Source organism: Ctenopharyngodon idella, chromosome 6, assembly GCF_019924925.1.
Source record: "Ctenopharyngodon idella isolate HZGC_01 chromosome 6, HZGC01, whole genome shotgun sequence".
Classification (NCBI taxonomy): domain Eukaryota; kingdom Metazoa; phylum Chordata; class Actinopteri; order Cypriniformes; family Xenocyprididae; genus Ctenopharyngodon; species Ctenopharyngodon idella.
In genome coordinates, this window is record NC_067225.1 from 18,668,335 (window position 1) to 18,683,737 (window position 15,403).

The window sequence follows — 15,403 nt, forward strand, 5'->3', positions numbered from 1 at the left end:
ACAGAGATACACACGGGAGCATCGTGGACCAGTCCGCTGATAGACGCCTGCTTTCAAACGCTCCCGCTTTCAAAACGCTTTCAAATTCAAACACTTCCGTTTGCTTGCAAGCGCTGCCATGCGTTGATCTTTGTAGCCAATCACAGACATATCCGATGAGCGCGTCAACACAATGGCCAATCAGCGGTATTTACGAATCCGCTCAACAGTGCTAAAAGCATCACATTTTTAAAATTTCAGTACCGATTGGTACCGAAGTAGGTACTTTTGACAACTCTACAACATTAACCTAGATAAATGTGCATTATTATTAGGCACATATCCAAGTGTTCGTACGGAGTGTGGATGCTGAAGTATAGCGCGCTTACTGTATGACATGGAGGCACTGATGTGATCACTTGCATTTTTTCCTGATAACAGTGGAAACAACTTTTTGGTGATACAGATAAGAGTAATACATCATTTGAAACTGTAGGGGTCTACTTTTAAATGAACCAATTTGAATCAAAAACAAATACTCTCTGATTATGTAATCCATATGAAAGGTGCATTTCTCTCTAAAGGCGCGTCCACTATATGCAGAGATGGCGAGTCAGCATCATCAAATTCATCTTTGCAGCATCGTGAACTGCATCTTTCCGAAACCAGTTTATCAAAAAATAATTAAAATGTCTCCTCACTTTTTTCCCTCAACATTCATAATCATTACGCTGCATTCACACGGGGCATAGGCGTTAACACTTAATTTACTTTGAATGGGTGACGTCATGCATTGCCGCACTGAATCGTGGGTTCCGTTGCGTAGCGCCAGTGGCAATGCTCGCGATAGAAGTTGAAAATTTTTAAACTTTAAGCGCCAACGCAGGCGTCAACCAATCAGATCGCCTTATGCACATACCTTAGCACAGACGCTAGCCAATTGCGTTCATGCAACACAGGTAAGTAATGCAATTGGTTGTTGTCACTATGACGGTCACGTCAGCACCAAGCTTCAGACACGCCCTCCGTGAAGCGTCAACAGCAACGCCCCATGTGAATGCAGCATTACTTTTGCTGGTGCTTTGCAGCAAGCTTCATGCATGTGCTTGATGTATTAAAGACTCATTTTGGTTTAGTATTCCTCTAATCCCTCTGATCATTTGTATTTATATGTGCTATTCCTTGTAGTTTGATTACTTGTTCTTATTTTCTTTATTTGTAATTGACAGTGATCCTTTTTTTCATACCAAACCTAACCTAAACAATGACCCTAAAACTGTGATACAAACCAAACCATGAGTAATTTGAACTGTTACACACCTACTAAACACACATGCTTATCACTACAAAGATTTACAGTCAGTGCTTTACTGACACATGCCTAGTGTGATGTCATTGACAACTGGATTCTTGTCTCGTGAAGATAAGCCGTCAAGGGGTTAAACACATTCCTCCTTGAATTTAAAGGAAAAAAAACACTCCATGTGCTCAGTGAGTCCCTTCAGTCAATAACTGGGTTGGCACAGTAAATGAAATAGTGGTGCATTCATTTCCAGGGAAGAGTGAGAACACTTAACTCACACGTGCTTCCCAAAGAGCACTAACCCATCTGCTCGAGCCTCTGTGTGGTCTCTTTGTAGCTATTAGGTCTATTTAGAAACTTTTAAAAGAAAGAACTAAGAAGTGAGAAATAGGTTTATTACTGTCACTTGGCTTAGACCATACGTGTTTCACATTTACAACAAAACACTGTACTTACATTCACAAGGACTGGTAACTGACTTCTTAAGAATTTGATATATCATTCAACACAAAAGCTGTATATTTTTGATTTTATCATGTCTCTTTGCTCACAATGTGTACCTACTATTCACATGATTTCTGACAACAACCACAGAACCAACAAAAGAACTAATCACCAAGGAGCAAATGCACATTAGAGCCCTAAAATCACATTTGGATTGCCCTGGTGTCCAGGCAAAAGAAGCAGAGTAATCCAGGGATTATGGAGAGGAGAAACATGTTGTCTTTGAAGGACAGAGATCATGCACATTCACTGATCTACAGGGCTAAAACATGAGTCAAAGCATGGTGTTTTTTGCTACCCTAACTAATGCAACTACAAGACAAGTAGTGATAGAGTGATCAATCAGCCAGGGCAATTAATCGGTCAATATGTTTGCCTCCCTGTGTTTACTCCCAGTGTCTGTTACAAAATCCACCAACAATCTTGCCAATGGATGATTCTTCCCCAAAAAAGCAGCATCTATGACAACACTGGAATTGAGGGAAATGGCTTAAGTGTTTTTTGATCAGACTGATTTGATATAGTTTCCCACTGTGCATAGCCAAGCCAGTATCACAGAACAAACCAGAGACCAAGAGACCAATTTCAGTCATAAATTCATTTTGACAAAATGTGTAACAGCGATTTGCCTTAGTAGGGAAAATGAGTTAGTATTCTGTAAAATAAGTACTAATTGCATACTGTGCACAAATTATATAGACATTTATGTTGGACAATGAAAAGCCCACAATGGTCGACCACTGACTACTGACAAGTCCTTCAAAGGGACAGTTTACCCAAAAATGCACCCATTCTGATGTCACCCTGTATGACTTGATGTTTTGAGAATTTTGTTTTTTTCTCCATACAATGGAAGTCAATGTTCACCAAAACTATTTGGTGTAATATGTAAAACTATTTTTGGCTAACTATCTCTTAAGTTGTCTGTTGAGATTCAGAGTCTTTTCAATACAAGCAAAAAACTAAGAAACAGTAAAAAAAAATAAAAAAAATAAAAAATAAAAAAAAGCAAGTCGCAGCACTGGGTCATCTGCCCTGTCAAAGGGGTTGATGTCTGGATTGTGTCAGAGTGTACTGTAACCCTCACTACTCCATTTGCAAACACAGCCAAGTGTTCTGCACTTGGATAAGAATTTTTTACAGTGTCATTTCTGTGAACCTCTAATTGTATTCAGTGCTGGAACCCTCAAACGCAATCAAACAACTCAATTTTTATATGACACATTGCTTAACAACAAATTACTGCACACCAGTACTTCACAACCAGTAACATACAAAACTACAGTATTTAACTGTGCTCGAGCAACAAGAAGAAATATAGTAAAAACTTGCATGAACTTGCAGTATGCAGTCACCTCCTCCTCCTCCTCCCTTTCTGAGTTAGTTGACATGTCACTGACAGACTGGGCCTCAGAAACAAAACTCTCACATTAACACTTTACATATAACCTTGAACCTTCCGCTAATTTACCCACACAACACTGCTGTAACAAGATGTTTTAAGGTCTGAAATATCATTAACGTTGTTTACAGCGTAAAACTTAGCCGTTCAGTACCAAACCCGCATTTATTAGCTAAAACAGTGGTGAACCACCACTAGTCACCAATGCACATATTCATTAAACGTGTTATTATGAAGGTGAAAACCTACGCTGGATAGGTTTGAGTTTTGTAACACATTAGTCATTGTTTTATTTTGTTTTTAAGAGTGAGAGAAACTTCAGACAGGTTTAGTGGGGTAGCTAATGTAATATGACTAAGCCTGTTAGCTTTAATACTCAAACTAAACTAATGTCTCTGAACACTATTATCCAGCAGCTTTACGTCAAGAAAATAAAAACAGTAAGAGCAGTAGCATGTCATCTAACCCAGAACTGTGAATTCAATATTGTGGATAAGACATTACATTCTAATTTTGTTCTCTGACGCGCTAAGGCTCGAAGCTAACAGTCATTAGCTTGCAGTGAAACCGCGGTGTATATATACAACCCATACACTCTGGCGAAAAACAGCTGAAAAAAAAAACACGGCGCGTTTCAGGGGGTTACCTTGTTTGTTCGCCTGTGCCACGTGAATAAATGCAATAAATAAAAGGCGCAGAAGTCCAACACATGATGATTTTGTTCGTGTTGGATGTGGGGAACTCTGTGTTGTGTCCTTGCTCGCCATCCTGCTGCTGTTTCTCTAGCCGTGCGCGCGTCGTGTGCGCGCTCATATAAACAGCGCTCACGAGTTCACTCAAGACAGGCACCCAGCGGATGTGAGGTGGAACTACACAACATTGTCACTATGTCAGTGCACTCAATAAACCTTCTTTCTAATGAAATGAGCATGACATCTATGTATATTGTTCGAGTCATCCCCATTAGAGCAATCATGTTGACATCACATGACCAGCTCTGTCATGCAATTGGCAGTTACTAATAATAATTTAATTTAAATAATGTAAATGATATAATTATTAATATTATACTCACATAAAAACTGCATGTTACCAACAATAATATGTTTACTTTATAGTTTTCAGGCAAACAAAGAATAAACATAAAAGCACAAAACAATAACAACTAAGTCTGAGTCAACAGCACAGTAGTGTAATGGTATGACTCTTACTAAAATATTTAATGACATGCATAAAGATTGATAAGTAAATATCAGCATTTGTTTATTGTTTATGCAAGTTATAGCGCCTTCCATTTAGGTAATATTTCATTTTTTAGTCCTTAAATGGACTTTGGTATACCAATAGATGTGAAGTGATCACAGTCATGAATAGTCTTTTATCTTTTGTATGACTATATACACAGCCTTCCCGATCTTCATGCAAATCAGTCCCCATGCACAGTGAAAGCATATAACACATGCAAACAAGCTTACACAAACCAGGTGAACTTATTCACATTCTTTGCCTAAATGTCGATACATTAATGTTGTGATAAATTGCATTCAAATTACAAAACCACTCTTCATAAAATAATGGCAGCTGTAAGGACAGAAGACTGCAAGTTTGCTTGTGTGTAGCATATGTGTGAAATCTGGGCATTTGAAAAACTTGATTTAATTACATTTCTTTATATGTTAAATACTACTTGTTTCCTATCTAAAATCTGAAACTGATGTGTTAAAATGTTTTCATCCTTGTTGACAAGTACGTCCTCGTCCACAACGCTTCCTTTTTGCACGCACACATATACTGAAGGTGACTAAGTTTTCATGTAGCTAGTGTGTTTGCATTATCTATGAAAGAAGAATGTGAGCCACTGAGATCTTTATATTTTTCCTGTTTAAATATTAATGTAGGCTTAAGACATTTACTCCATAGACAGACTGATAACAGCTGTCCACGTGATTGAGGACACACCTCAGTTCATTATGGGCCCATAAGGGCTGTAAAAAGCAAAGATGTATGTAGCATATCTCTTCAGACGGTGACTCAAAAAACTGCCTCCGCCTATTTGTTCTGCTCAACTTATCCAAATACTGTTTAAGGCATTCAGCCATTAGAGTGATGTTTAATGTTGTCATGGTACAGTGAAAGATCATGTGATACAATGAAGCATGAGTGTTTGTGCAAATGAGAAATATGATTGCTGAATGTAGTTCTTCAATATAGTGCTTTTATGTCTCCATTGCATCTCTCCATTGAATCCATTGCATGGAAAAACAAAAATAAATTCGCAAACAAGTAGAATTCCTTTGAGCTCATGTGAGTAATAGAAATAATTACCCCCCATTTAATCTGTTCATTATAACTGCTGCACCTTGTGAGTAACTGTAAACATTTTATGCCTTTATAGTCTCTAATGTGGTGTAATTATAACCACACCTGATACAGCAAATGTTTAATTTTTTATCTGTTTGTTTGTTTGTTTGTTTGTTTGAATTGAATAACGAACAAATCATTTAAATAATAACAGCTCATCAAAAGCATGGAATGGAGAAAAAAGGTGAGTTTTTAGCTGAGAACTGCCATCCAAAGATGAGAGTCTGAATCTGCAGACAGCTTGAAAAACATAAAAGTCTCTTTGACTAATGCTAACAGAAATGGCTGTTCTAAAAATGCATTTTCATTGGTAACTTTTTACAATGTGGAAATTAGTAACTTTGTGTCCGTTTTTTCCTCAAAATTCTATGAGTCACTGTCTGAAGTACAAATACACAAAATAACAAAACCGGTGGATTGTTGTGAGATGGCACAATAGCACAACAGTGTGAAGGGTGAGAGAAGCTTATTATTTATTCATTATACTTCAACCGTGAGGATTCTAGATATACTAGTCAGTCAACATATGTCTACATCTTAGGGCAGGAATAGGAGATGAACAATAATGATATGGTGAATGGGAGTGTTTCTAAGAATTACAACAATGAAGGAACAATAAGCTTTTTCCATTTGTTCAGTCTGTTTTTATGGTGCCGACTGCTGAATGATTAGTCAATTGCATTTCAAAAGAAAAAAATGTCAGCAGTGTATTACATTTTGAATAAATGAGTTTATCTTAACATGTTGACATAAATGAAATGGAAGGTGTAATGCATATTGGTTAAAAAAATTTGTTATGCCTAATATTTCATATAAATACTTATAAAAAGTAAATATGAACTATATGTGATACTTTATAAGTATACTTTATGTATATGAAAGTAGTATTGTACTACATGTTGTACCATTTGTTGTTTCGTTGTGATGTTTTGATTTATTTTTAACAGCAGCATCCAGGATGTTTATTTCAATGAGCTGACTAATACAACTGACTAAATGCAAGAGAATAAATAAATGAAATAAATAAATAAATAAATAAAAATTAACTCGAACAGTGTTGTAAAATTCTTGAGGAATAGCATACTCTTCTTATTATTTTGGATTGTTTTGAACTTTAAATGAGTACTATTGAAAGTGAATAATTGTAATTCAAGGTAAAAATGATACCTTTTATTCTAAAGTTTCATTTAGATCTTTAAAGTACAAAGTGTGTTTTTCTTCATAGTCATCATAACTTAAATCTTTTCCCTTTTTGTGAACTTTACTGCCAGTCAAATTATGCTCCAGGCTGAAGTTTTATAGCCAATGACATTGAGTTTGAGTTTAAACTGTATTTGGACACAATTGGTCCGTCATCATCATTCTTCTAAGAGACCCCTCACCAAAACATTTTAATTATAGACATTGCTGAAGTTGGATGAAATTTATTGTAAACAGGGTTTAACTCTAAACAGGGTATAATCAGCTATAGCCGGTGCCTAATAAAAAGTTTAACAATTACTCTTAAAAATAAAGGTTGACATCAATAGTTCCATGAAGAACCTTTAACCTTTCCATTGCAGAAAAAGATCTTTAAAGTGGAAAAGGTTCTTTAGATGATTAAAATGTTCTTCACTCTAAGAAAAATTTAAGAACTGTTCACTGAAAGGTTCTTTGGAAAACTCAAAATGGTTCTTCTATGGCATCACTGCGAAACCCCCTTTGGGAACCTGACACTGAGAAAAATTTGAATAAATAAGTTGCTTCAAAGGTTACTTTATTGTTACTTCATTACATTTTACATTTAAAGACTTGTTAGATACTTTGACTTTTAATTGTTTTGTTTTACACTATGTTCGTAAATTCAAATATAATTCCTCAGTAGTTACACCTATGAAGTAATTCCAGCAAGTCTGCATTAAGTTTCATTTCATCCTCCTAGCCGATTGATGGCGCTGCTAAAAGTACCTCAAGCGCAAACCACCATAATCCTCCCCAAGACAAAGATGTCTGATTCGTTTCCTTTGTTGTGATACAGTGAAAATACGAATCGTACGGTTCTTATTTTAAATCCCCGCTTTTAAAATAAGAAATCAAGCAGTTAACTTCTATCAGTATTTATCAGACGTAAAAATGAGTGGCGGAGTGTATGGCGGAGGTAAGTGCGATTTTGGAGGGAGAATCAAATGAATGAATGCGCCACGTTTATGAGCTCGCTAGCCATCAAACTAGCATGATATGATTATTTCTACTCTTATTTTGTGAAAATGAAACCGGAGCCCACATTTCAGTTTTTTTATGCTTAATAGAATGCAGAATACAGCTGAATATTGCTAAATGAATGCGTAGTTAATAAAAATAAAATTTGCAGGACGAGTTATGTATTATAACGGACTCGCTTGTATATTTTTTTGACTGCAGTATTGTCATTTTATTTAATGAATAATGAACGTGTTTTCCTCTTAGATGTATTCTCATCTGTTTCTCTTCGGACATTTTTCTCCCTATACAGATGAAGTTGGAGCTCTTGTCTTTGACATGGGCTCGTACTCCGTGAGAGCTGGATATGCAGGAGAGGATTGTCCCAAGGTGTGAACAGTAAAATGAATCCATATATTAGTGGTAAAGCTGAAAAACATATGTTCTGAGCAAAAATGTAATTGTTTTTTGGTTTTTAGGCTGATTTTCCTACTGTGATCGGTGTGACTCTGGACCGGGAGGATGGCAGTACACCAATGGAGACAGATGGAGAGAAGGGAAAGCAGAGCGGCACCACCTACTACATCGACACTAACCAGCTCAGGGTCCCTAGAGAAAACATGGAGGTCATGTCACCTCTCAAAAATGGGATGAGTAAGTTGACGCAAACGAGTTTGAATCTGCTTTTTTCTGAACTTCTTCTTCTCCCTTTTCCCATAACATATAAGCTCTGAGAGGTGTTTATTTGAAATAAAAATTAAGTATATTTCGAAATATACGAAAAGTGAAAATAAAGTGCCTAACGGGAATTTAATAATTGGAATAAAGTGTTTATCGGGTAGGACTTTAGGGACAGTGACAAGTAATGTACTAATAAGGACGCATCATTTTATGATTTTACTAAATCTACATATACACTGAGATATGTTATTGCATGCTGTTTAATGTACCACAATACACTGAGGTGCAAATAGTACCAACAACATCTATTAACAAATAGTATATAACAACTATTTACACTTAGTGCAAATAGCCTCTATATGTATGTGTATGTATGTATACAGTAACTGATTTTTCTGTTTTCCTCTGAAGTTGAGGACTGGGACAGTTTCCAAGCCATTTTAGATCACACCTACAAAATGCACTTCAAATCAGAGCCCAGTCTGCACCCAGTCCTGATGTCAGAGGCCTCGGTATGTTGATTTTTTTGGCATAAATCTTATCTGCAGATCACATTGTACATGTACCATCTGCTAGGATGCTTCACTCAACTCCCTGTGATCTTATTTTCTTCATCTTGCAGTGGAACACACGAGCGAAGAGAGAGAAGCTGACTGAGCTAATGTTTGAGCATTACAACATTCCAGCTTTCTTCTTGTGTAAATCTGCTGTCCTGTCTGCGTATCCTTTATTTTAATTGTCTAGCTGAAGATCCAGATCTCTGTAGAAGACAATGTCATGTGTTTAGAATTGCTTGCACAGTAGGAATTTCAAATTTTGGCAGGGTATCCATCTTAAAAGGCAATCAGGAACATGAATCCTTTACTCAGCGTTCCAGGTTTGCCAATGGACGATCCACGGGTTTAGTGTTAGATAGTGGAGCAACACACACAACAGCTATTCCAGTGCATGATGGTTATGTTCTACAACAAGGTAATTTGAATCACTTATACTTTTCAAGCATATTTTACTGGAGTGTCCTGTTTTTAATGTTACTATTCCACAGTTTAATTCACACATTTCATTAATGTTTTTACAATAGGAATTTATTTATTTTGAATTTCTATCAAATATTAAACTGAATATTTGTATGTAATGTGTATTAAGGTTAAATTGTATACCGTCATACGATATATTAATGGCATTCATTTTTTGATGCTTTTTTTTTTTTTTTTTTTTAAGCCACAAAGTAATTCAAAATGTATTTATGTTTGTTTTTCAGTTGTTAACATTTCTATAATGTGTGTTTTATGATCTTCCAGGCATTGTAAAGTCTCCTCTTGCTGGTGACTTCATGAGCATGCAATGTAGAGAGCTGTTTCAAGAGTTAAGTGTTGAAATAGTACCTCCGTATATGATTGCATCAAAGGTGAGGCCTGCTGAAGTTTATTCTTTTCAGTCATTTTATCATCTCTGTTTGGAGGTTGCAATTCTCATGATATTTTTGAGGTGGTGGGGAGTAGGTAAAATTAATTGTATTTTTCATTAAAGGATTCAGTTCGTGAAGGAGCCCCCGCCAGTTGGAAGAAGAAAGAGAAACTACCTCAAGTTACCCGTTCATGGCACAACTATATGTGTAATGTAAGCGATCAGAACTGAATCATAGTGAAATTTGCTTAATATACTGGAGCACATTTTTTAGATGTATTAAATGTTGCTACCTGTTATTTCAGACTGTCATACAGGATTTTCAGGCCTCTGTACTACAGGTGTCAGATTCACCCTATGATGAACAGTAAGTTCAATTATTTTTCATACACTACCACTCAAAATTTTGGGGTCAGTGAGATTATTTTTTTTTTTTATTTGTAAAGAAATTAATATTCTATTCAGCAAGGACATATTAAATAATTACATTTGAATTGATTAAAAACTACAGTAAAGTCATTTATAATGTGACCAAAAACATTATTTCAAATAAATGCTATTATTTTTAACTTTTTACTCATCAAAGAATCCTGAAAGAACTGCATCACATTTTACACAAAATATTAAGCAGTACAACTCTTTTCAACATGTATAATAACATAATAAAATAATCAGCATATCAGCATATTAGAATGGTTTCTGAAGGATCATTTGACACTGAAGACTGGAGTAATTATGCAGAAAATTAGCTTTACCATCACAGGAATAAATTTTAACATTTTAAAATATATTTAAATGGAAAACCAGTTATTTTAGATTGTAATATTTCACAATATTACTGTTTTTACTGAATTTTTGATAAAATAAATGCAGCCTTGGTGAGCATAAGGGACTACTTTCAAAAACATAAAATCATACAGACACAATTTTTTTTTTAACGGTAGTGTATATAATGTTTACAATTTTATACAGTAGCCCCTTACTGCAGAACACACAAGATCCAGGGGGCGGAGATAAGTAGGTTTAGATCCAGGGAGCGGAGATGGGTAGGTTTAGATCCAGGGGGCAGAGATGGGTAGGTTTAGGGATATGTAAAGTGGGAGGAGTTGGATCTAGATCCAGGGGGTGGAGACGGGTAGGTTTAGGGATATGTAAAGTGGGAGCAGTTGGATCTAGATTCAACCCCGCCCCCTGGATCTTGTGTTCTGCAGTGAGGACCATCTCAGTTTGTGTCATAATTCACTTTTTTGATTTTGAGCTTTTGGATAAGTTAAACTGCTTATAATCTTAATGAAAAAAAAAAATCACATTGTTAAAATCTGCACTGTACAGAGTAGCTGCCCAGATGCCCACTGTCCACTATGAACTGCCTAATGGGTACAACTGTGATTTTGGAGCGGAAAGACTTAAGATCCCTGAGGGTCTGTTTGATCCTTCAAATGCTAAGGCAAGCAATGTCCTCTTTACACTGTCCAAGTTTCATTCTAAAACTGCTAGTATTAAATTTTATTATTCTTAATTTTCACAGGGTCTATCAGGGAACACCATGCTGGGAGTCGGCCATGTTGTGACCACAAGCGTTGGCATGTGTGACATAGACATTCGACCAGTAAGATTTCAAACACATTGCTTTACGTACATTTACATGACCTGTGTCTGTGCTGCCAATGCAAGTGACGTTATGCTGCCCTTGTTTTTGACAGGGTCTGTATGGCAGTGTGGTAGTTACAGGAGGAAACACTCTCATCCAAGGCTTTACAGACAGACTTAACAGAGAACTCTCACAGAAGACTCCACCAGTAAGTGGCACTTTGTATTTTGCTTTATAGATCTTAGTCAGTGTATTTTTGTAATTTTTGTTAGGAATAAATAACACGAGGCGGTGAGGGATAGAATAGTGTGTTCAATGCATTGCACTGTTGTTTAACAACATACCAATTGATCAGCTGACGAAATGTCTTTCTGCGAACATACAAAAACTTAGGACCTTTATAAAGTGTTTGCTTTTGTAAAGACTGTAAATCTATCCCTCACAACTTCGGTTTCATCTGTGTTAAATTCAATATGGTGTCTAACTTGACTAAGGTCTATTGGAATGTCAGTTGTGTTTTCAGTGCTTTTTTATGATAACATGAATTGTTTTATCCTCTCTGCAGAGTATGCGTTTGAAATTGATAGCCAATAACACAACTGTTGAGCGCAGATTTAGCGCCTGGATTGGGGGCTCCATTCTCGCATCCCTGGTGAGTAGTGTTCTCTAGAGCTGTCACTATATCAGATTTTAACTACATGAGTGTTGTGGCCCAAAATAATTCTTCTTAATCATGTTATTGTGTTATGCAAGTAGATAGATTTTGAAGGGAAAAAAACAACAACTCTCAAATTCTTCAACTGTTGCTATATTTTCTCTCTTTTGACTAATAAATCACACTCAAAATATCAAGGTAGGGAGGCAGAGGCAGAGTTTGTAACTATAACTGTACAAAAGCGTACATTGTGGCCATTGTGTTCACGCTCTCAACAGATATGTCTGTGATTGGCAGGATGTTTGAAAGCGGGAGCGTTTGAAAGCAGGCGTCTATCAGCTGATTATATTAGAGATGATAGATGCCTGCTTTCAAATGTTTCCGTGTGTATCTGTGTGAGTGCTTGAAGAGCATCAAAGATGTCTATTTACAACATGTTTTTGAAGCGTTGATCATTGTAGTCAATCACAGACATATCTGTTGAGCATCTGAAAACAATGGCCAATCAGAGGAGTTTCAGGATCCCCTCAATGGTGCTCAATGTTAGAAGGAAATGCTGGTATCGTCACATTTTTAAAATTTCAGTACCGCCTTGGTACCGAAATCGGTACTTTTGACAGCACTAATGACTAATCATTATATCGCCCAGCCCTAAAAACTTGTTAAAGCACTAAGGCATTATAGACATAACATTATGACTTTCTGTAAAGCTGCATGTAAATTATATGTATTGTGAAGCACTATTCAAATAAATTTAACTTGATGCTTGGTCATACTTCAAGATGAGATTTGTTGGTGAAATTAAAGTGACGAGGAGACCAATGGATATTATAGTTGTTTCAATATATTTTGTAAAAACTTTGAAAATTATCTTGATAACTGTCAGCTAGGCGATAGAGTTCTGCAGTGTAAACAATGTGTTTAAGAACTCTTTTTTGCTCTATTTATCTACATAAACTTGATTTGTAAGGAAAACTGGGTTTGTCTAACATTATCTAACCATCCCCCTGTCTTACACACAAATCATGATAATGGATGTTTTTTTTTTTTTTATATATATATAATAATTTAATATATATAATATATATATATAATACACAGTTGAGCTTAAAAGTTTACATACCCCTTGCAGAATCTAGAAAAATGTGAATCATTTTAACAAAATAAGGATCATGAAAATTGCATGTTATTTTTTATTTAGTACTGTCCTGAATAAACTATTCACATAACAGTTGTTTACATAAAGTCCACAAGACAAAAATTGCTGAATTTATAAAAATGACCCTGTTTAAAAGTTTACATACCCTTGATTCTCAATACTGTGTGGTTACCTAGATAATCCACGACTGTTTTTTTGTTTTGTGATGGATGTTCATGAGTCCCTTGTTTGTTCTGAGCAGTTAAACTGAGCTCTGTTCTTCAGAAAAATCCTCCAGGTTCTGCAGATTCTTTGGTTTTCCAGCATCTTTTGCATATTTGAACCCTTTTCAGCAGTGACTGTATGACTCTGAGATCCATCTTTTCACACTGAGGACAACTGAGGGACTCAAACACAAGTATTAAACAAGGTTCAAACATTCACTGATGCTCCAGAAGGAAACACGATGCATTAAGAGTCGGGGATCTAAACTTTTTGAATTGGATGAACAGAATAAATTGTACTTTTTTGTCTTCTGGGAAACATGTAAGTATCTTTTGTAGCTTCCAAAGGGCAGAACTAAATGAAAAAATATGTTCTTTAAACAAAAAAAACAAAAAAACTTGCACATCAACTTTTTGTTCAAAAGTTTTCAACCCCTGACTCTTAATGCATCGTGTTTCCTTCTGGAGCATCAGTGAATGTTTGCAGCTTTTGTAATAGTTTTGTCTCAGCCCCTCAGTCCTCAGTGTGAAAAGATGGATCTCAAAATCATATAGTCACTGCTGAAAAGGGTTCAAATATGCAGAAGATGCTGGAAAACTGAAGAATCTGCAGGACCTGAAGGATTTTTTCTGAAGAACAGAGCTCAGTTTAACTGCTCAGAACAAACAAGAGACTCATGAACAACCATCACACAACAAAAAAACAGTTGTGGATCATCCAGGTAATGACACACAGTATTAAGAATCAAGGGTATGTAAACTTCTGCTATTTTTTGTCTTGTGGACTTTATGTAAACAACTTATGTGAAATAGTTTATTAAGGACAGTACTAAATGAAAAAAATAACACTTTTTGCAGATTCTGCAAGGGGTATGTGAACTTTTGAGCTCAAGTGTGTGTGTGTGTGTGTGTGTGTGTATAATTTTTTTTTTTTTTTTTTTCTTTCAAATAAGCAGGGGAGTAAAAGTTTCCATATATGCAGGGAAGGAAACCCAGATCCTAAACAATTTCTTGGAAGATCTGCTCAATGTACATTTTTCCAGTTAAAAAAAAAAAAAAAAAAAAAAAAAAAAAAAGTTTAAAAATATTGTCTCACCTTCGACTGTCATCTCCTCTGACATGATTTTGTGCAACAGTACATGTACTACACACACAGCATTGTTGTCATTTTTTTTTTTTTCCGTTTTGTGACGTCGACCAGCGTTTACACCAGTTACTGGTGCTGGATTATATTATCATGTGTAGTATTAAAAAAAAAAATATATATATATATATATATATATATATATATATATATATATATATATATATATATATATATATATTATACACACACACACACACATATTATTGTCAATATATATATGACTTTTTTCTTTTTACCTTTAGGGAACTTTCCAGCAAATGTGGATTTCAAAACAGGAGTATGAGGAAGGTGGGAAACAGTGTGTTGACAGGAAGTGTCCTTAACCAGTTCCTTCAACACCTGGTTGCCTTCTGAAGGAGATGTAAGAAAAATAAAAGATATACCACCCAGTAGAAAAAGCCTTTTTAGTGGACTCAGGAACTAACAAGGACACTTGCTGTTATTTTTAGTGCAAACAAACCATATTTTAAACAGTTTAATGTGGTTGCACTCTTTTCTACTCCTCCACACAATATTTTCATATCCAGTTTGGCAACAAACTTTTCTGACCACCTGATTAATTTTAAATAACAGTGACAAAGATATGTGTTTTGGTACATGGGAATTATGACCCCTTAATTGTATCAGTGCTTGAGACATTTGAAAGTTTTTTTTTTTTTTTTTTTTTCATTTTGTTAATTTACATCACTCTGCCACTTCCTAGAAAATGCGCCACAGGAAACCAAATGTTTATTATGCTTTTAACAATTGATCAGTTCTTTGGGGAATAAACTTGTTTTTGTTAAACTGGTCTAAATTGATCTAATCTTGTTTGAATGGGTAAGACTGTCAGT

General features: G+C 35.6%; 2 protein-coding genes across 4 annotated transcripts in view; one reads left to right on the forward strand and one right to left on the reverse strand.

Annotated features, from left to right (window-relative positions):
- The window catches only part of tmem131 (transmembrane protein 131), a 36,035-nt gene extending 32,033 nt beyond the window's left edge, over positions 1-4,002 (reverse strand). For all 3 annotated transcript variants that reach the window (XM_051897954.1, XM_051897953.1, XM_051897952.1), the window contains exon 1: positions 3,835-4,002. In XM_051897954.1, coding sequence (XP_051753914.1) covers positions 3,835-3,955 — 121 coding nt within the window. In that variant the 5' untranslated portion in view covers positions 3,956-4,002. The remainder of the gene's footprint in view (positions 1-3,834) is intronic.
- A 3,494-nt stretch (positions 4,003-7,496) lies between these two features.
- Positions 7,497-15,356, forward strand: actl6a (actin-like 6A). The gene is made up of 14 exons (XM_051897566.1): positions 7,497-7,686; positions 8,041-8,117; positions 8,207-8,381; positions 8,820-8,920; positions 9,031-9,128; positions 9,286-9,380; positions 9,710-9,816; positions 9,939-10,028; positions 10,121-10,182; positions 11,148-11,262; positions 11,344-11,424; positions 11,519-11,614; positions 11,972-12,058; positions 14,813-15,356. Exons 1-14 carry the CDS (start codon positions 7,662-7,664, stop codon positions 14,891-14,893), a joined length of 1,290 nt encoding a protein of 429 aa, XP_051753526.1. The 5' UTR covers positions 7,497-7,661; the 3' UTR covers positions 14,894-15,356.
- The last annotated feature ends 47 nt before the right edge of the window (positions 15,357-15,403 follow it).